Raw genomic sequence first — 21719 nt, 5'->3', positions numbered from 1 at the left:
CCCGCCTCTGCCCAGCCATTGGCTTCGTGCGGCCGCACCGGGCCCGCCCTGGACTCCGGTAGGGCTTGGCCGGGGCGCGGAGCGGCGGGGGAGGCGGGCGGCAGCGGCTCTGCGGCTGGGAAGCCGGGAGGCGGTGGTGTCGGTGTGAGTAGCGCTCCCGCCCCGGGCAGCCTGCGGCTCCCGCTGGGACCGTCCCGCCGGGATGGGAGCGGGGAGCGCTCCCGGCCCGCCGTGCCGTGCCCCGGGGGCTGCTCGGCCGCGGCCTGGGCTGTGGCGGGGCCGTGCTCGGCCTTCGCCCGGGCCGAAGTGCGGCGGGGTCGGGCCGTGCGGACACGTGGTCCTGGTCAGTGACTGCCGCGGCAGGGTCGGTCCTCGCCCTTGAACCCCGCTGTGCATGGCGGGTTGGCTTTGCCCGGCCCCCCGGGTGTCCCGTGTGTCGCAGACCCGCCGGGACCCGGCTGGGGAAGGAGCTCGCTACTGTTGTCATCCCCAGGAAGGGCCGGCGTGCGGTCCGGGGCACCTGCAGTTAGCTCGAGTCAGGCCATGGCACATCAGGGAGTGACGGAAGTTGTCACTGTCAGAAACGGTGCCCCATCCACCGGCTGCCCTCGGCGGTGTGCTGGGTACAGCACGGTGAGCTCTGACGGGCCCTAGGCCGTGCTCGTTGTGCGGCCAGCGGCATGGAGGTGATGTGAGTGCTGCTCGGTGACTGAGCTCTGCTCTCCCTAGCACCTGGTGTGTCTGCTCAAGCGGGCCTCTGGAGAGCTGGCTTGTCACCACATACGCTACCACATATGCCCCAGCGTTTGAGTGGTTTTGTGATGGATGCTACAGTAGCCTGAAAAAGCTGTGAAGCCACAAGAGTCCCACAAGAAGGGAGCATGACCCAATCCCTTATCTTTTATCACTGCCTTTGCAGGGCAGTGTATGTTGTGAGCAAGATAATTTGCTAAGAGGAACAGAGTCCAGGCTGACTGGCTTTCTGCTGCTGAGCCCAGTTTGAAGAGTCTTGTCTAGCCTATGTTCCTTTTTCTGGATTTTGGTAGCTTGGCCTGCACTGACTGGGGTTTTTTTGGTTTGTTTTGTCTTGCTTTAATTTTGGCCCTAGTTCCAAAACCTATGTAGCTTCTGCTGCAGGTTACTTGCTACCTGTGGAAGAAATGGCCCCTTAACTTTGTGTAGACTATCTAATCACTATCAACTAAACTGAGTAGCTCTGTCAATTTGCATGTTGGTAGCTTAGAAGAAGCAAATCAGTCATGCCTGTTTCTTTGTAGGAATAAAAAAACACGGGATGATTTTGATCTGATTGTAAGTGAAGTCTTGTAATTGCCTAATCATTGTCAGGTGGAAAAAGGATTAGGTCTAGGGTTTGAAGCTGGAGTCCTATGTGACATAAGTGTTAAGCTTATTGCTGACTAAATTATGCATATTTGTGTGTCTGTTTTAGCTATTTTTAAAGTCTGCCACAGAGCACTGAAGTTATGTGAGAATCTCAAAGCCACTTCTGCAAATGCGTCTGGGAAGGGGAGAGAGGGAGGATTGGTTCAGAAACATGTGACTATTTAAATCTGAAGGTAGCAGCAGTCATAATCTGTATCAAATAATACCTATGTGCATCTTTAGGTGTGTCATGTGGGAAGAGCCTGTTATTTAGATTACTTCTAATTTAAGTTCAGCTGCATGCAGTTATACAACTTGCTTAGATTGTGGGAACTCTTAAAATTCAGTTGTTTGTCAGTCAGGCACGATGTTCTGAAAATCCAAATCTTGATACTGTTTTCAAACAAGATGCTGACTAGCAAAAATACTGTCCTGGGAAAACTATCAGGATGGAGGTAAAAATCCTTAGAACTGACTTAGGAAGCAGCATAATGAGTAGTAGAAAAATGTATTTCCTGATTCTGTGGCAAGGCTTTCTTGCAATAGATGTTAATGATCGTATTCTTCCTGTGCAGTACTCTTAAAGCTGTTTGCAAAGTATTCTGTCATGCATCTTGAACATCACTAATTAAATGTTATAGCCTCATTTTAATACTTTAAAGTAGAATTTTAGGTAAATGCAGGTTTGTTTTGCTTTAGTGGTTGGTAAGCCTTGTCTGAGGACTTGCTTTTAGAGTTAGCTCATATACTAAGTTGAGTCTGTAGACTGCTATGACTTGGCAAAGTTTGAAGCCACTATGAGATGAAGAAGGAAAGTAAGGATGAAATACAGTAAAAATAAATGTGATATCAACCCCTTTTCACTCCCTGATCACTGATCAATTGTGAATTCTCTGGATTCTGTGGTTTGCTTTCTGCTAAGCTTTTTGCTTGTAGTGGTGAAGGGATTTGATCCACATGAAGAATCTTAATTTATATTTTGGGGGAATATTAGACCGATACTTCTGTATCATGTTTACTTTCAGGGAGCTCTTAATTAGCTCTGGCTGTTACGTGTTGCACTGTGTAGTATTTATAACACTAGTAGTGGTTAAAATAATTTATTTTGCTTGTTAGAGCTTACCTGCTGAATTGTTTTCCAGCCTTCTAACCCTTGCACTGGTGCCTAAATAAATGAAAACACTGGGCTGAATTAAAACTCTGTGTATTTCAACTCCGTAAGAATTTACCCCCTGCCCCCACCAAAGAAGGGGAGGGAAGTACCAAAGTACTGAAACCTCTGAGAACCTGAGGAGGTGGTGACCTTAAATACAGCTCACTGGTATTTGAAGGAAGCATCCTTGTTTGAGAAGCTGTTGTGGAACTTTGTGTTTGCTGTTAATGTTCTGCCTCTAAATGTTCCTTGTAGCTGTTGGTGGTTCACTGAACAGCACTTGCACTTTGTTCTAGGGCTTGCTTGGAGTAGCTCAGGGCTGCCCATCAGAGAATGTAATGTAGCTCAGCAGCAGCAAGCCAAGGAGTGAAGCTTCTTTGTAGCCACTCTGGTGGACTTCTAAACCTGTGAGAACTGGGATCTAGGGTCTACCCTCTTGTGAAAAGAGGATGTAGCTGCTTCCTGATGCTTGGCTAATGACAAGCAAGGTGTGTTTGAATATGTTGGAGTAGCTGGGTAGAAGTGGGAAGTTTGGCTGTTGAAGATTCCACATGCATTGAAAAGGGCTTCCTCTGCAGGAAAGGAACAAGTGACAGGGGAGACTCAAGCCCCCATGTCTGGGACAAGTGAGGATGTGCCCAGGTCAAACGAGAGTGCAAATGCACTGCTAAAATATAAAGGGTGAACCTTCTCACCACTTCTCATGACTGAGCTCTGGTTTGGATTTGGAGGTGGGGCTCATTAGAAGCTGCAAAGATCTGCTACAACCCCATCAGCTCAGGCCTGTCCAAGGACGTGCAGCAGTGGTAGCAAGGCCAGAGCTGCCAGGCTTAGAAAAGGCTTGGGAGGTGTTGGACAGAGGTAAAAACCCAAGCCATGAGATCCTGTGCCTGCTCTTAACCCTTCAGTGGAAGAAATGTGTGCCTGGAAGGGAGATGCTGAGTGAAATTAGCATCTTCCTGGAATGCTCATGGCCCCTCCTTTCCAGATTCTGTTCCATTGCTATCAGGCTGATATTCTGGGATAATAAAACTTACTTTTTCACTGGTTACTAGTAAGCCTTGAGCTGACTGATGTGAGTTCACCCATCTATAATCTGATAATTCAAAGGTGCTACTCTTGCATACTTCTGTTTCACAGAAATCAGTACAAGCTGAACCTGAATCTAGAAGGGGTGGGAATAGATTTACTTATTTATTCCCTCGTGGTGACCAGGGCATACTGGAATGTGCCAGTTGTTTTTCACAGGATGCTCAATGCTCATCCTTTAGAGTTTTTAAATGCTCAGAAAAAGAAATTATCTTCTGTTTTACTTTGAGGTGAATGCTGATGTAGGGCTAAAGTTCACATTGTAACTTTTGTCCAAAGCAGAGTAACGAAGGAGTAATAATGCTGTAAAACAGGAACTGGAGTGGTACCTTGAGTTTTTGGACTGAGTCTATTTAAATTCCACTGTTAGATTCTTGTTTGCTTGTAAAGAGCTGTAAGAGATGCTTACCTGTGGCTGTTCCTTCTACCAAGTGGTGCTCTTAAGATGTGTGGGGAAAGCACTTCTGTTAAAAAAAAAAAAAAACAAACCTTAACTTAGAACTGGGGAATAATTGTTTTATTTAACTTTTTTTTTTTTAATGGAGCTGAGTAGTTTGTTAGAGTGATAAATACACATACAAACTTTATCAGAAATGTATCAGCTACTCTGAGATAAAAGTCCTTTAGTTGAGTAATGAGTTGCTCCTCACTTACTCATTATTTTAAGCACTTCAGCAAATAGCAGGTTACTGGATTACTAAGCCTCAGTTGTTCCTGTTGTAGCTATTGGGAGCTAAGGTGAAGTTGATGTTATCCTGATGTTGAAGGTTTTGGAGAACTTGGCATTCTGCTCCCTTGAAGCTGGATGTGTGTGGAGTGGACACTGATGTAGCACTTGATGTTAGTATCCCAGTGTAACATCCTAATTTGCTGTCCTGGAGGCAACTGAGGTTACTGAACTTGGCTAATAATTTTTACTGACTTTGGTAGCTGTTTTTACTTTGTTCTGCTAAATTATTATTAAAATGCCATGGTGAAAACACAGAATATTATGCTGCTCAGTATTGACTATGTAGTGTTTGTATGCAACATCCCTCATGCTGTTATGAAATATGTTATCTCTGCAGAATGTTTTGTTTAGTTTTTAGTAGGGATGTAGTAGGATGCTCAGAAGATGATGAGGCTAAGGTTTGAGCAGTAGTTGTACAAGTTGAATGTGGACAGGAAGTAACTGCTAAGTAACAATGCAAATACAGTGACATCATCCACTTTGATGGCTGTTTGTGTAAATATCAAAGTACTTCTTAAAAGGAATTGAAACTTACAAGCTCTGGGAAGGGTTCCTCACTTGTCCATCTCTAAAGCAAAACACCATCAATGAGAAAATGAACTCTCAGAATTTATTCACTGTTTTCACTACCAAAGGTAATTAGGCCTCATTTCCAGTGTTTTAGAGAAAACAGTGACATGCTTAGGTTCCATGTTTTTTACTTGAGCTCTCCTTTGTACCATAGTTATATTGTTAGAATTATCACTCTGCTTTTGATCTAGAAAGGATTAGTCTGTTGTAAGATAATGATTATAGTTTTTTTTTAAACTGTAACATAATGCTTATTAGATTGTCTGATCCAGCTAGCTTCTGTTCTTCCAGCAATTTGAGCTATTTCTGTGTTTACAGGCATGAAGCCATACACTGAAGTGATTCTGTTTAAACCTTTTATATAACATTAGTGCTTGGGTATTGCTTTACTGCTCAGCATGATAGAATTTGGTAAACTTCATAGTAAATATAGCTAATAGTTTTTAATGAGCATTATGTTAAGCATTAATCAGTTCTGGTAATGTATATAAGGCTTTGTGCATTTTCTGTTTTCACTGTAAAGCTAAAGCTGTCCAAGGTGCAGCTAGAGGAGTAAGTCTGTGTCACCCCCAAGTTAAATTAGGTTGAAGCTGGGTGTTGTGTTCTGCCAACAAACTCTTAATGGAGAATTCTAATGTGTTCCTAGAATTATAGCAATGCATTAGCCAGTATTTTCAGATGCATTTAACTTTTGGGGTGGAAAGAAATTGGCTTAATCTCAAAAAAATGCCTGAGCTTTGGGGAAGCTTTAATGTACTCTCTTGAATCTGTAGACTAAATTCCTTTGGTTTGGTTTTTCTTGATGACTTAAATGGCTTCCACATCCACACTTCTGTCTCTCTGGAGAATGCTGTGGGAAGGTGATGGAGGGCTAAGTGAATACAGTAACTGAAGTGTTTCAGGTAATAAGTATTCCACCTGTTGTTTTTCATGGCCACATTTTAATCAGACGTGATACCTAACCCCTAACGAGACACTGAACAGCTGCAGGGATAAGGGAGAGGAAAAGGGAAGGAAATTGAGAGTTGTGATTCTCAAAACAGTACCAGTGTGGCCAGTGGGGGTTGTTTCCTGCTGTGCAGGAGCATGCTTGTGACGAGCAGTGCAGAGCTCCCATCTGCTCTGCTCAAGGAGGGTGACAAACACCTGTGTGAACTAGAAATTCACCTTCCTTCCTGGGGTGGAGCATGTCTTTGGAACCTTAGGTGCATTACAGTAGCTGAAATGCCAGAATTCAATGTTTGAATGCAGTTTCTTTTCACTCCTTGCTAGAGTTCCAAGTGTGATTCAGCCCTGTCAGTAGTTTTGTAGTACAAGAATCTGTGGCTGCACATCACTAAGTTACTTGTGTGTAACTCATGAACTGGAAACTGAAGATTATAATGTCAAGCTCTTCCTATGGTGATCCATCAGTAATAATTCTTAAAGCACTCCAGTGGATTTTTTTTTTTTTTTTTCCAGGCACAGATAGTGTTTTAAGAGGTCAGTCAGACAGCAAGCTTAATGAGGTCAGGCTTTCTGTGTGAGTTTCTCCTTCTCACATAAAGTTCTATACTTTTTATGCCAGGGAATGAAGTGTTACTTTAAATTTTGATTGGGGTTTTTTTGATGATGAGGAGGATTTATGGTATGTGTTCTTTTCCCCTCCTTTGGACTTGAAGATATGTTAGGCTGAAAGACTGGCAATAAAGCTGTATGGAGACATTTGTGCACTGCAGTTTGAGCCCTGCAGTCTGATGCTTGGTTGCCTCCTTGTGTCAATATGCTTTTTCCCCTGGCAGTGTGTGGTGTGGTAACAGCTTCTCCATTGCTGTCTTGGGGAGGATCTCAGCAGTCTCATCTTCTGCTGCTTGGACAGATACACAAATTCACTAAACTAAAGGCAGATAAAACTGCCTCAGTGGGACAACTGCATTAATGAAAGCTGGATTTGGAAAGTGTTTCAAAAGGCCATACCATCCACCCTCCCAGCTTTGCTATGTCTACTATCACCTCTAGAGGTTTGTCTGACACATTCTTGGAGATTTACAGCATGAGAGACTTGATAGCTTTGCCAAGCAATCTAAACCGTGTGTTTCCCTTCCCTTTTGGAAGGTGTTCCTGATCTGTAACCTGAGCCTGTTTTCTTCAATTAAGGCCTACCTTGGCCTACTTCTTAGATGTGGGAAAAAATGCCCTTCACTGAAAGCTTGATCCACCTGTGGGGAAAGAAATCCTTACCTGCTTCATGCAGTTTCTTAGTTATAAGCATCACTGCCTTCCACGGATGGGATTCAGCTTACAGGACTCCTTTGCCTTTCTTACCTCAGGCTCTGCTCCAGTCAGTTTATGTGCTGTGATGAGAACAGGAACATCCAAAAAAAAACATGTAGGACCCTCAAGTCTTGCTGTGGCAAACTATTTTGCAGGTTGCATATGTGTGTACATACAGCCCTGCTTGGTGCTTGACTTACACTGAATTGTCTTCAGTTATATATCCTAATTAGTCACTGAGTCATGTTTGGACTGCAAGCTTCAGTCATTGAGACTTAGTTGGAATTGTGGCCTAGCCAGGTGTTCAGCAGGCAGGGTTTTCTGTAGCTGACTAGTCCTGCCCATGAAGGTGTGTCTCAGCCCTGCTGTTGTGTGATCAGCAGTCTGTGTTCCTGCAGCAGACCTGCCACAGGGCTTGTGCTGCCTCTTCTCTTCCCTTTGCCCTGGCTGAGGAAGGAACTCACAGCTTGGACTTGGATTGCAGCTACCTGCCAAGAAATCTTTATAGTAATCATGTGGCAGAATTACTGGTGGTCATCCTGTTTACCCAGCCACTGTGGTAGGACAGATCAGGGATTATAGAATTGGTTGGTCTGGGTTGGAAGGGACCTTAAAGCCCATCTTGTTCCACCCCTGGCTGTGGGCAGGGACACCTTCTACCGGAGCTGTCCAGCCTGACCTTGGACACTCCAGGGATGGGGCAGCCACAGCTTCTGTGCCAGGGTCTCAGCACCCTCACAAGGAAGAATTTCTTCTGTACATTTAATACAAATCACCCTCTTCTAGTGGGAAGCTCTTGTCCTTGTCCTGTCACTTCAGTCCCTTGTCTGAAGCAGCTCCATGTCCTTGTGCTGGGAGCCCAGGCCTGGAGGCAGCTCTGCAGGAGGGGTCTCACCTGAGCAGGGCAGAGGGACAGGTTCCCCTCCCTTGACCTGCATGAGGGGAAGGATAGAATAAGCTTGTTATTTAAGCATTTGTATGCCTGTCAATCTCAATTCTTGTTAAAAATATTTTCTCAAGTTATTCTAAAAGGTAGCTGTTAGGGTTTTTCCTGCCCTTGTGAATTATGTGTTACAGAGAATTGGAATTGAGGAAGTGAGCAGGTGAAGGTCTGATTCCTTAGGGATCATCTTCTCCAGGGCACTGTGACGCCTAGTGACAGCATTTCCAATGTTTACAGGTTGGATTTTCACTCTCCAGTTCCTCTTTTGCTCTGTTTAGCCAAATGTTACTTAGCAGCCTGACCTTGAATCACTGAGATTCTTTCATGGGAAAAGAGATGACCACAAATTATGATAAATTTCATGGTGGCTTTTTAATTATGGCATGGATATTCATATCTCCTTGGTGTACCTCTCTAACTTTCCCTGGAAAGTTGAGGATTGCCTTACATGAGGGTTTCTGTTACACTGGGTGTCATTGGTGTGTGTGAGCAATCCTCATACAGGTGAGTTTTAAGACTTACACAAGCACAGTGCAAAAGCATCAATGTCCCGTGGTGCAGTAGAATCTGCTGTGAAAAGGCTGTTAATTTGCCTCTTGGCTTTAGATCTCAGCAGGAGAAGTTAGTTTGTATATCAAAGTGCTAATAATTTTGATCTTAACTTCTCCTCTCTGATATTCACAGTTAGACTCCAATACCTGGAAGGCCTAAGGAGACACTGAGGATAACTGTGTGATTTGAAATGTATAATCATGAAAAATATTCTGTCTGAATAACTTCTAATAGTAGTTAAGCAATGCCATTGGCTGCTTACATCAAGACCTGAAAGTGCTTTTTCCTTTTGTACAAAGAGAATCAAACTGCCCCTGGGTATTCCCAAATATTATGTTTTAACAGATACCATGTATGATACATCAGCCATTCTCCATGTGTTTTAGAACATCTCCTTGGAATATCTGAAGTCCATATGGCTATGTATGATGAAGATATCTTGAAAAATCCCTTTTATTTGGCCATTCAGAAGCAACGTCCTGATCTGTGCAGCAAAGTTGCAGAACTCCATGGTATTGTAAGTATGAAAAAGTGTATTTAAAAGCTGCTTAGTAAATAGTAGCTATTTAAACTTATATCTTATGTCTGCTTTGAAACATGTAAAGATTATTTCAAGCCTACAAAACTTGGAAATGAAGCAGAACAAGTTTTAGTTTAAGTTGCACGTTATTTACTGATATGGACCTCTTGATATATTGCAAGGTAGTAGGCCTAATCCCAAGATATTTATCTTAGATATTTTTCTTTCTGATGGATTTTTCTTTGAGTTTGAATATATGCTTCACTTTATTAGCTGCTTAATTTTAAGTCATCTGTTGCCATTTGAAGTTGTGACTGGTGCTAAGTAACTAAAGATTTAATTTACTTCCCTTAGTATTGTTTGCTTCAGTTGCATGTCAGCCTTTTTCAGATCAGTTACTAAGGGAAATTTCTGGATTAATTATTAGACTGTGTGTTTAGTGGTAACCTCTCTTTTTTTAAATAAGCACCTATAGTTCCTGTATGTTTACTGTAAATATTTTAAAGCCTGATTTAATTGCTTGCCTCATAAGGACAAAAGGTATTGCTATATAGCTGGTAATACACAGCATTTCTCTCTTAAACATGATTTAACTTTTTTTAGGTGCTAGTTCCATGCAAAGGAAGCCTTTCAAGCAACAGTCTTTCTACCTGCCAGTTTGAATCTTATGTTCTGAAGCCTCTGGAAGAAAATTTTCAAACCTTAAATGGAAAGGTATTTCTGTTTGATATCTGAATGTGGCTTGGGGACACTCCAGTAAGTGATTCACTGCTGCTGTGACTGATTGTGTGAACTAATGCTTACAGACAAGGCAAGCAGGGCTGATACTGCATAGGATCCCAGGGTTTTCATTTGTAATTTTGCAGTATAGTCTGAGAACTTGGGCATACAGCTTGTGCTAGAGATAGTTTGCAGGCTGCCATCAGGATTTTCCTGTTCCAGATGTCCTCACTGGAGCTGCTGGGAAAAGAAAGTCAGGTGTGAGAAATGCACACAAGGTGTGGGGAATTTTTCTGAGGCTGGGATTAAGTCCTGTTCTTAAACTGCTGGGATTTTTTCATTTCCTTTCTACTGAAAGTGCTCTAAAATTTGCAAACAAGACCTTGCTGATTGTCTGAAGCCTCCTCCAGCAGTAGACTTGTAAAAGAAGTAGCTGTAAGCAAGGTTCAGCCAGCCACTGCCCAATGAAGGAGCCTTTGTTTCAGTGTCAACACAGCATGAAAATGTGAAATATCTCCAATTTGGAGCTTTCTCACCTTGCAAGTTTCTCTTCTCCCCCTTGGAAATGTGACTGTGAAGCAGAAGCCAAAGAGCACCTTTTTTTTCTGGCAGTTTCACACTTGTTCTTCTTTGTCTTGTTTCAGGAGATCTTCATACAAGGAAACCTCATCATTCTAGGAGCTGGTTTTAATTATACTCTCTCAGTACCTGTTCTCTTTGAGGAAACCTTTTACAATGAAAAAGAAGAAAGCTTTAGTATATTGTGCATAGCTCATCCCTTGGAAAAAACAGAAAGCTCGAGTATGTATTGGTGTCAGTTTGGTGGCTGCCTTTGCACAGTGAGCAAATTAGTGTTTGTGCTTAATAAATGTGTTCATTTTGGAAAGTGTTGGCATGGTTAAAAGCTTTTTAATGAGCTTGCTGGGCCAGATGTTGGTGTGCTGCTGCAAAGAAATACCAAGTTGCTCCCAGCAAAACTAGTGCTGAGACTGAGGCATAAATCCTGTAGAATTAAGAATTATCTGTGGAATACTTAATCCAGCATGATTTTTCTTAGCTGTGCTCAATTTAGTGCTGACTGCTTCAAAAAGGGATTAATCCTAAATGTGATCATGTCTGTCTTGAGATGCAAGGTGGATGCACAAAAAACTGGAGAGGTAAATTCTTTCATGATTGCTTTGTAGGGGGATAGAACACACAGTAATAACTTACTGAAAGTGTACAAGGTCCTGTTGAAATGCAGAAAATGTTTTATAGGACAAATCGCAAAGATGTGTTACACGTGTAACTAAATGAAGGAGCTATCAGGAATGTGCCTTTGTTTTGATTCTCAGTCTGGCAGAGTTAGGTAACAACCTCCTGATGGTGTCCCCAACTTATGAAGTTGAATGTCTCAATTTTTGTCCTGCATTGAAAGTGCTCCTGAAGGCTGTGACACTCTTTTCAAGAGTACAATCAATACTGTGAATATTAACAGCATGTCCTTGTGAACCTGTATAACAATCCATGTTGTCTAATTAAGAACAGAAGCTCCTTAAGGAGCTTAGAAGCTTCAGCTTTTTCTGAAGTAAAAGCATTAGTCTTCCTAAATAAATAAAAATATTTGAAACTAGTGAATGCAAAGAGAAGTAGTACTAGGGTAGTGTGAAAGTAGTACTGTGAGGGAAGTGTAGAAAGCTTTAAAAAAAAAAATCAGAAACAACCTCACTGCCATTCATATAGCTTTAAATTCTGCAAGTGTTTATGTATATCTCAGAAATTATTCTTGTGATATTTTTATAGCCATTACTTAATGTAGTCATATCACAGTCTTTCAGAAGTGAATGAGTTTCTAATTTCAAAAGTAATTTGAATATAATGATTTAAGCCTCTTATTAGCTGCCTGCCTTTGACTGAAGATGAAAGATTTGCCTAGAAATAATTTTTGGAAAAATGGCATAATTTCTAAGTGAGGGATTCAGTTGTCTTATTCAGAAAAAAAGTGGATTTGCTTTAATGTTGCTTCCTGTAACTTTGCTCTCCCATTCAGAGAAAGCATGTCTAAATAAAGAATAGCTTATGTAAAAGTCCACGATGGGATTTTTGCAGCTCACTTAAAGCACCCTGGCTTCCTGCATGGTCACTCTGTCAACACTGTAATGTGCTTTTCTTCTACTTTCAAGCTTGACTTACACAACTCATAAGCTGAGTGCATGTGGTAATGAATGATCCCAGTGTAAAAAAAAAAAAAAGTGAAATCTGGTTTAGCTATTCCAAATAAACACTTGACATAAAAAGCAGGGGAGCCTGCTCAAATGTGACTTACTACCTTCTTTAATTAAAGGCAATACCTCTAGTTAAAGGTGCAGTGAGCTGAGTTCATGTTTGTGTACACAAGCTGGCTGTATATGTAGGGACAAAATGTATTTTACCATGCATATATATTTTAAGCCTATGTGTTAATTCTTGGCTTTTACTTTAGGTGAATCTACAGCTTCATCAAACTCCTATTCTCTTAAAAACATTGAAGATGTTAGAGAGTTCTTGGGAAGGCATTGTGAGAGACTTGATAAGTACATAGCATCTTTCTATAGGACATTTAAAGAACACGAAAGGAAAAGCCTCCGCCACTACATAGTCAGTATCTTCCTTCCTGATGTCTAATTTACTAAATATAATTAGCTGCACTGGTGCTGTTGTCTTTGCCTTATTGAGTTTTTCTGTCAGAATAGCCTGAGTTGTGAAAGGGGAGGAGGGAGAAATGGTAATTTACATTTAAGAATTTCGCTATCTGGACTGTTTAGTAAATGCAATTATTATTGCTCAAACTCTTACCATACTGTACACTTTGGAGACAGGGGAGATTTACATGACTTACTTAGGCTTTGCTCCTTAAGTCCCATTAACATGAACCTGATGCCTTTTATCTTTTCTCTCTCCTAGGATTCTGTCAATGCACTTTATACCAAATGTCTGCAGCATCTTTTGAGAGATTCGCACTTGGTAAAGACTTACTCCCCTAAATACATAGTACAGTGTTACTTAGGCAGTAAGTTATCTGACTTTCTCTTGCTGTTTATGGCTTTGCTTTTCTAGAAGATGCTTGCAAAGCAAGAAGAGCAGATGAATCTGATCAAACAAGCAGTTGAAGTAAGCATCTAAAATAAAAGAAAATAATTAGCAAGCTGTTTTTAATTCTCCCTTTCATCCCTAAAATACTGGGTTTTTTTCTACAGATGTATATCCATCATGCTATTTATGACCTAATCTTCAAATATGTGGGGACGATTGAGGCAAGTGAGGTAAGTTTCCATGATTGCTACATACTAGTGATGCTTATCTAAGGCATTGAAAAAAACCTGTTGCCTTTCTATTAATTAGGATGCTGATTTTAATAAAATCACGAGGAGCCTTCAAGACCTGCAGCAAAAAGACATTGGAGTGAAGCCTGAGTTCAGGTGAGAGAGATGACTGTGGATTCTTGAAGAGTCACTGAGATCCTGTCTTAAATAGAATCATGCCAGCCAAAAAGTGTTTTCCTTCAGACACTAGCAAGTTCTTTTATACTTTTATTTGAGATGTAGAATCGAAGCTTTGTCCTCGTATGAGGACAGTCTGTGCATTGATGGTTGGCTCCTTTTATGTTTTTAAGCCATGTAAGGATGCAGAAATGCAGGTGCACTTGGAGTAGATGTGGGAATATTTTGGAGCCATTCTTCAACTCAGCTCTGAATAAGTAAAAACTTGGGCTTTGGACATCCTGCAGAGGAACTCTGTATGCTAATCATTCCTTTCTAATTATTTTGTAGTTTTAATATACCACGTGCAAAGCGAGAGCTGGGTCAGTTGAACAAATGCACTTCCCCTCAACAGAAGCTGCTTTGTCTGCGTAAAGTTGTACAAATTATTATGCAGTCTCCAAGCCAAAGAGGTCAGTAATTAGTCAATTCATAATTTTAAACTGAACTGGCACACAAAGCACTTCAGTATGTAAGCAAGTGTTTGGATAACTCTTGGGGATCAAACACAGCTGAGCTGGAGTCTCTAAGGTCTCTGAACGGAGCAGAAGGGAGGGGAAGTGAGGGAGGTGTGTCAGCACTGGTTCCTGTGAGCTGGGGTGGGGTGCTGGGTTAGCTTGTGTATGCTTTAGCTTGGACATGTAAGAAGCTCATATCTGCCAGCACACTGAGGGTGATCCATTTTAAACGCTGGAGATTGCTGCTGGATCATTCTTGTGTGTTTGTCCATGCTCCCCTTGACATCTTGAAACTGAGACTCTTGAGATGCCAAAATGCAAAAGATGGGTGGGGCCAAACAAATGGTGCTGCTGTGGATTGCAGACATGATTTCTGTGATGCAAAAGCACAGTCCTCTTAACCTGGCACTTTATTTAACTTGAAAAGAGAAGATATTTTTCTTTTCAAGCTAGATAAAACAAATAGAGTAGCACAGTGAAGTTATGCTTTCCCTACTTCTTCTCTTCCCTAGGGAGACAGCTGGGTTATGGAAAAGTGTATCAGCTTTGAGCCTAGTCTTTGCCCTCAAGAATTTCAGAAATCTTGAGCTAATGCACTGGCCCTTGCTGTGTGGGAAGGGAGGGATGCTAGTCAAATATTGCAGTGTGTACTGCACAAACTGCATCTGTGTGTTGGCTCCTGGCAGACTGTTTCAGTGGCAGATTGAGAACATTTGGAGGCCTGCCCTGGGCTCTCCATGCATTCTCTACTAGCAGAGCTGGCCCTTAGTCTTAAGAAGCAGAACTTCATAGTTATTGCACTTGATTTGAACCATGACATGACTAATACCAAACATGAATTCTTTTTTTTTTAGTTAACATGGAAACCATGTGTGCAGATGATCTTCTCTCTGTTTTGCTCTATTTGCTTGTAAAAACAGAAATCCCAAACTGGTATGTAACTTCTTTAGCGATACAGAACTCCTTCCTACCATCTTGTGTAGTGCTGCTGTAGGGACAAATGTTTCTGAATACAAAGTAATAACTTACTGAAAGTGTACGAGGTCCTGTTGAAATGCAGAAAATGTTTTATAGGACAAATAGCAAAGATATGTAATGTGTGTAACTAAATGAGGGAGCTATCAGGAATGTGCCTTTGTTTTGATTCTCAGCCTAGAAAAAAGTTGTAGTGGGAGGCTATCTCTCAACCAAATCTGTGTGTTAATACAGCCTTCACAGAGTGGTTCTTTCATCTGTGTTGGGAGCTGTGACACCTTTTTCCTTGTCAAGATTTGGTGCATTTCTTACAGAGAAATTAGATGTGGATGTTTAATTGCTTCCTGCTAGCTTGTGCCATTGTGTCTCCTCATTTTCAGTAAAAGTCTGTCTAAATCTTCCAGCTGTACCTGAACTGATTCTCAGTTTTATTCTATCCTGAACCTCTGAAATCAGCATTTGGCCTTTATCTTGTAGCTATCACTGTGGTGCTTATGGTGCTGGAAACATTGCTTCACTCACTTCAAAGATGTTCATCTCCCACTATTGTCCTTATCCTTCCATTCATTCCATCCAGTTGATAACTCTTCATTGAATATTTAAGAGATAAGTAGAGATCTGGTCACTCTCCAAGCTCAGAACAGCCATATTGCTGGCCTAACAAGCTTTTTAGAAGCTTTTTTCCAACTCACCCTATTGTCTGCCTGGATTGCCTAAGATGAGCTGCAATATTCCATGCTAGTGTCTTAGTTTCAGTGGTTCACAACTTTAACTTTTTCCTTTTCAGGATGGCCAACTTGAGTTACATAAAGAACTTCAGGCTCTGCAGCTCAGTGAAGGATGAGCTGGGGTACTGCCTGACCTCCATTGAGGCTGCGATCGAATACATCCGCCAGGGCAACCTCCTGGACAGATCAACAGTAAGCTACTCTTAAAATGCCTGCTTGATACCTTGTAGTACCATTGTGGGTGTAAATCCAGCCAGAGGATACAAATAACTACCATAAGAATTTCCTTCTTTTGTTTAAAAAATGAGTAGAGGTGACTACCTGAAGCAAATGCTAAATTTACTTAAATTATTATAATGAAGTCTTTAATTATGTACCAATATTTTGTTCATTGCATACTTCTTGAGGAGGTACCTAAATCTGAAGTCTGCCTCTTTATATGATTAGAGGAGAAATGACAGCACTGTTTTCTACAGATGAGTCTCCTGTTTGTATTCTACAATGATTGTGAAAGTGCAGTACTTGGGAGCAGGCATAGCTTAAATTTTTGTGTAATTTAAAAAAGCTTAGCTGTGCTAGCAGAATGGAGGCAGCAGTGTAATTTAGAATTATTCAGTAAATCTTCATACTGGAGGAATTCCATGTGTTTGCAGCATGGGTTACAATGCTGCACTGAGTTGATGGCTTAGGGGGGTGCAGGGCTGTGATAAGGTGCTGCTTGTAGGTCAAATTTGGCTCTTGAGATCTCTGACCTAGCAGGGGCAGGAAATCTGTGGATGCATGATTTCCTACTGGGCAACTAGACCTGCTGTCAGTCTGGTCACATCCCTGCAGGCCAGTCAAGGGTGATGCTGATGTGACCTCAGAGACTTCAATAATTTAAGAACTTTGTAGATTATTTAGTCAAGGAATTCAGTCTTACCACTCCTGTAAAATTTTCTACTGTTGTAAAACTAGGTTTTCCTGAGCTGATGTGGACACCAAAAGGAGTGAACGTGGCACCAGAGTGAATTCAATGTGTCTCAGTCTGCCCAACTGCAAAGCACTGGAGTCTAACTGCAGGGGCCAGAGCAATGGTTCACTGTGCAGGGCTTGGGATGGGACAACCTGGGGCACAGTCTTAAGAAGCACTTAATGTAACATTTTGGCCTCTTGCTGTTTTTGGTTTTGTCCTTTTCTTGGGATTTTTCCATAAACTTTGTACACTCAAAAAAAAAAATCAAAAAACAAACCAACACTTTCATATTGTGCAAAGAGAATGGTATTTCTTGTCTGTAATTGAATTATATTCAAAAAAATAAAAATGTTAGTTTAAAAGAAACAACCTGCTATATGATTTTGCTTCCTGCAGTCACTTGGCTGTCATTCACAAGCAATATACAAAGAGCAAAGCTGGTGCTCTGAAAGAAAACTGAAGCCAAAGTAGAATTGTCTTCCACAGCAATGCCAGCAAACTAAGATAGAATATACTGCTCTTAAATTTCTAGAATAGAGTGTTTCCTATTAAATGCCTGATCCTATCCCTTTTGGTGTAGTTGAGAATAGCAGCTTTTACGCTGGGATTGCATTCCAGTGTTGTAACTTAAGTGCCACTTCCATTAAGGTACTATAGTTCTTTGGGAGGCACCTGTCTTGGCAGATAAACTATATATTTGAGAAGTCTAAATGAGGAATTCAGTGGCTGCACCACGAGAGGAGCAAGCCATTAGTGTTTCTGCCCATACTTCAGCTGGATTAGCTCCAGACCCAGAGAACTTCATCACTTCAGGGTGAATGTGTAACACAAAGGCCTCTTGCATTGCCTTTCCTTGGAGTCAGCCTGGCTGGAGGGCAGCAGAACCCTGAGGATGAAGTGAGGGACAACTTGCCCTTAACACAGCTGGAAAGGAAACAGCCAGACCACCCTTTTCTCCTGAGCAGGAGAAGGTGGCACACAATGCAAAGAGACTGAGCTGGAAATGGAAAAAGAGTAGTGAGGAAGTGGTGGAGCATTGTTCTGCCTTCATGAAGTTACCAGCTGAGATATGTCCTTTACTCTCTGGTAGAGGGGATGAACTTTGAAGCAGCAGCAGCTGTCATCTTGCTGCTCTATGATTTCCTTCTCCAGATTGTGCTGGAAGGGGCTGTGGGATTGAAGTGAGCAGGAGCATTGCTGTGCCCTGGGGCTTCATTACAGCCCCTTATGTGGTTATGCTTAATTTTATAGCTGGCTTCAGATGGAGCTGCTGGCAGCTGAGTAATGCTGCTGTCCAATCCCTAATGAAGATTACTCCAGAAAGAAACTCAGCAGGGGACTAATGTACCCTGAGGGATAGTGGGCACATTCTCACCCTGCTGTCAGTAAGTGAATTGCACTCAGGACTTCTTGCCAAATCCCTCCACCCAAGGTCATGCAAGTCCTTGTGAGACCCTTTGTGGGGAAGAGAGGAGCCTGTAAAGCATGAGAGAGTCAATTTTACATTCTGAATTGTCAACATGATTCAATTAGAATTCCTGTTAATAAGTGTTGGATACTGGCTCATTCCTTTGCACAGCTAATGTGCAGTAAGACTCTCAAGTTCAGAGGGTTCAAGTGAGGTATAAAAAAAATAGGGAGTCAGAGCCAGCCATGAGGGAATAGGCATCATTTTGTTTCATGTGTGGGAAGAGCTTCAGATGGGGAAATGATCCCTACTCCCCCTCCCCACCAAACACTTTATTACACTTAGTTTGTGTTCAAGAGTTCCTCTTCTGGCTTCTGCCACCTGTATGTCCTCCAAGTTATCAGTTGTAATCTGGGGGAATGACTTGGGAAAGATGATTACAAAGGTACACTCTCATAGGTACAAATATTTTCTTTTTCTACACATTGTAGTATTAGATTAAAAAGGTCATTAATGTTTGGGTGTGTATTTTCTAGACAACATACCCTTAAAATACCTGAAAGTCCCACTCCAAGCAATCTCTTTTTAAAAGAAATACAAATTCCTGGGCTGTAAGTAAAGCTGGTACAAGTGGATTCTGACTTTGAAGGCCCCAACTTGCTTAATCCTTCAGTGAATATCTGATTCTTGTCATTCCATATTTCACTATTGAAGATACATGGTTTCACCTGGGCTCTTTTTATTCTGATTTATATAATAAATATATAATACTGCTGCATTATAGTTACTGTCTCATGTGACTCAAAATAATGATTCCACTTGGGGAGCACTTCCCTTGAAGACACACACTGTGGAAGGAGCAGTTCTAAAACTGCAGTAGTTCTTGCTAATTTTACTTAGATTCTCCACAGTGAAAGTATGAAGCTGTCTGTGAGCATCCACACTAGAAATTCTGATTAGACATTAGGAACTTGTACCAGCAGTTAAACTTTTGATCAAGTATTTCTTAGGGAAGTTATTCCTATTCATAGTGAAGAATCTATCTAAGGAGACCAGTGTTACATGCCTTGTAATTCTGAGAAGGTATGCTTGGGTATCCTTAGCTAAAGTAGAGAGGTTTGAAAAGGTTGGTGAATATTTGTCACCTTCATGTATCTAAATACAAACAACTTCCTGTGAAGGACAGAGAAAAAGTTTCTGTTTGTGAGATCTCCAGATCTCACAAACATGTTTTAAATGACATTATTTGCTGAACTCTTAAGGGTTTTTTGGACAGCTTTATGAGAGGCATCTGTGTTGATTTTGAAACAGGAATAGTCCTAATTTCTAGAAAGTCTGAATCAAGTGGTGTTGTTTACTTGCAGTTTATGAGGCTCAGATTTCATGCTGACTTGCTAATATAAGAATGGAGTCAGAATGGTTTTGCTCATTTACATCTGGTCTTTAATTGCAAAAGCCATAGCCCAGATCCTAAACCATTGAAGTTTGCCTGATATGTGGGTGTGTGTCTTAAATGCAGTGGTTTTCTGTTTTATGGAGGCTGAAGTCTTTCCATTTCTGGAGTGCCATTATCCTGAACTGCACCACTGCCAGCCATAATCAGCTGTGCATCAGAACCAGCCACATGCAAAAGTTTCCATCTGCGTTCTTAGGAACTGCTTTCCTTAGGTTGTTTTATTTCATGGGAGGGTCAGTGCTGCCACCTCAAAATCCAACTCAATAATTTTCACCTGGTTTTGGAGGCATTTATATTCTTTAGTGCATCCTGAAGTGTATCTTCAGCTGTCTCTGAGTACTGATGCAAGGGTTGCAGCTGTATCTGCTTGGCTCAGAGATGGATACACAGATGGATCTGCTGCAGAGCAATGCTTTGCCTGGTGCAATCTTCTATTTTTCAGACAGCAGTGGAGTTCAGAATTCTTTGAGTCACAGTTGTATCTGGGTCATCCTTTTTAGTAGCCATCAGTAGACATGTTCTATGTGAATTTGCCTTATTTTCTCCTCTTGAGAAAGCTGTGTTGTACCTCTTACAGTTCATGCTTTCTTTGATATCTATTTTTTAGTTTTGCTGTGTTCTTTTTTAGATGGTACTGCCATAATTTCATTAATGTTAATTCACAGTGAATTTCAGTAAAGGAATATTCTGGTGAACATCTGCTTATTATTTCTATGGGTACCCAGTCTTTTATGTCTCAAAATCTTAAAACTGAAGCTGATTCAGATTTCACATGTGTCTGATAATTCACACATAGCAAATAAGTGTTTAATATTTTTAAAATTTAATTTCCTGTTAAGGTTCTGCACTTTTGCCTGTAGGTGACTATATAAATAATCAATCTATCTGTTTTATTTTCAGGAATCTGAGAGTCTGTGTGACAAGCTGCTCTTAAGGCAAAGGATGAACTTATTGTCCCAGATGTCTGCTGCACCAATAGACTGCTTGTTTAAGGTTAATAACTTTTATGGCAGAATATGTATGTATTTGCACATTTCATGTTTATACCCCTCCCTTTCTGCAGTTGTCTGGAATGTAATGAAGGTTTAATTACATTAATAATGTGAAATGTCTTTTAGTAGGTCTAAAAGTGTCTTTTGAATCGAGTACATTTCTGTGCCAAAGCCTTGCTAACATAATATAATCCTATGGATTTCAGTACATGTTATATGAAATATAGAAGCCAATGAGGATGAAATGCTACTGCTGTTGGTATTGTGTGGCCCATTTACTGCACAGATGTGACACTGCTTGTGTCTCACAGCTTTTAGTGCTCAAAATTGGAAGAATTTTCTGAAATAATTTAAATATAGTCACCTGACAGCTACTTCATATTATCTGTTAATCTCATACTGTCATTCTAAAAGAATTTTGCCTATACAAGGACACAAAGCAGAGCTTCTAATTATATGTGTTCACAGCTTATGGCTGGAGACTTAGTAATTTTATAGACATGTTTTTGCACAGAGGGAGCTCAATTTCATGATTGAGTCTAAAGAGGACAATAGGAATTGTTTTAATTTTTTTATAGAAAGTGAAGTAAGCCAAGAACAGTTTCTTTTTAATACTGAATGCCCATTAGGGGGTTTTGTGCTGTGACATTGTTCATTTCTGCTTTCTAATGCTTGAATACGTCTTTCATAATCGAGTCCTTTCATTTTGTGCTTCAGTAAATTACTCTTGGCTTTTTTGTCTTAAAAGGAGGCTTTTTATATTGGTTTCTCATTCTCTCTTCTCTTGTTTTTTTGTAGCATATAGCTTCAGGTGATCAGGAGGAAGTGGAGCGGCTGCTAAGTCAAGGTGACAGTGATAAGGACACTGTACAGAAAATGTGTCACCCGCTGTGTTACTGTGACAAATGCGAGAAGCTGGTTTCTGGGTGAGCAATCTTCACCCCACAAATGCATAGAAAGCTGTGTAGAAGCCTTTATCTAAGCTTTCCTTCAGGAAGTATGCTGCTTTTGGTTATAGAGGAGTTTGGGAGCACTTCAGGCTGTAGTGGAGAGCATGTGGGTGTGTGTGGTTTGAAAAAACAGAAGAAATATTGGGAACATACAGAATCCTTTGGAACCCACCCATTCTCTGATGGAGCCTGTGTGGGCTTTGGTAAACACGGTGCTTCTTCTCTTGAATCAAACTTACAGATCTGGCACTAACCCACTTCTCTTAACAAGATGTATAATATGGAATAATTTGTCAGTGTAAGAGGATAAAAAGCTCCAAAATCACTTTTTTGCCATCCGTGGCAGCTTTTCCCTTTCTCACCTCCTTCCTGCCACCACCTGGGTAA

General features: G+C 41.2%; 1 protein-coding gene across 4 annotated transcripts in view; it reads left to right on the top strand.

The window, feature by feature from the left end:
* ANKRD27 (ankyrin repeat domain 27) overlaps positions 1-21719 on the top strand; it is a 54434-nt gene that overhangs the window by 12050 nt on the left and 20665 nt on the right. For 2 of the 4 annotated variants that reach the window (XM_084215175.1, XM_084215172.1), the window contains exons 2-14: positions 9060-9190; positions 9797-9907; positions 10558-10714; positions 12375-12529; positions 12836-12895; positions 12989-13042; positions 13129-13194; positions 13274-13350; positions 13702-13823; positions 14723-14801; positions 15631-15763; positions 20291-20383; positions 21181-21308. In XM_084215175.1, coding sequence (XP_084071301.1) covers positions 9089-9190; positions 9797-9907; positions 10558-10714; positions 12375-12529; positions 12836-12895; positions 12989-13042; positions 13129-13194; positions 13274-13350; positions 13702-13823; positions 14723-14801; positions 15631-15763; positions 20291-20383; positions 21181-21308 — 1337 coding nt within the window. In that variant the 5' untranslated portion in view covers positions 9060-9088. Of the gene's footprint in view, positions 1-92; positions 145-1745; positions 1839-9059; positions 9191-9796; positions 9908-10557; positions 10715-12374; positions 12530-12835; positions 12896-12988; positions 13043-13128; positions 13195-13273; positions 13351-13701; positions 13824-14722; positions 14802-15630; positions 15764-20290; positions 20384-21180; positions 21309-21719 lie in introns of those variants that run through there. The other 2 variants (XM_084215173.1, XM_084215174.1) reach the window with 2 other exon arrangements.

Source organism: Fringilla coelebs (genome assembly GCF_963513975.1).
Source record: "Fringilla coelebs genome assembly, chromosome: 14".
Taxonomy (NCBI): domain Eukaryota; kingdom Metazoa; phylum Chordata; class Aves; order Passeriformes; family Fringillidae; genus Fringilla; species Fringilla coelebs.
Note: the sequence above shows the minus strand (reverse complement) of the source record. Positions and strands in the feature narration are given on the sequence as shown.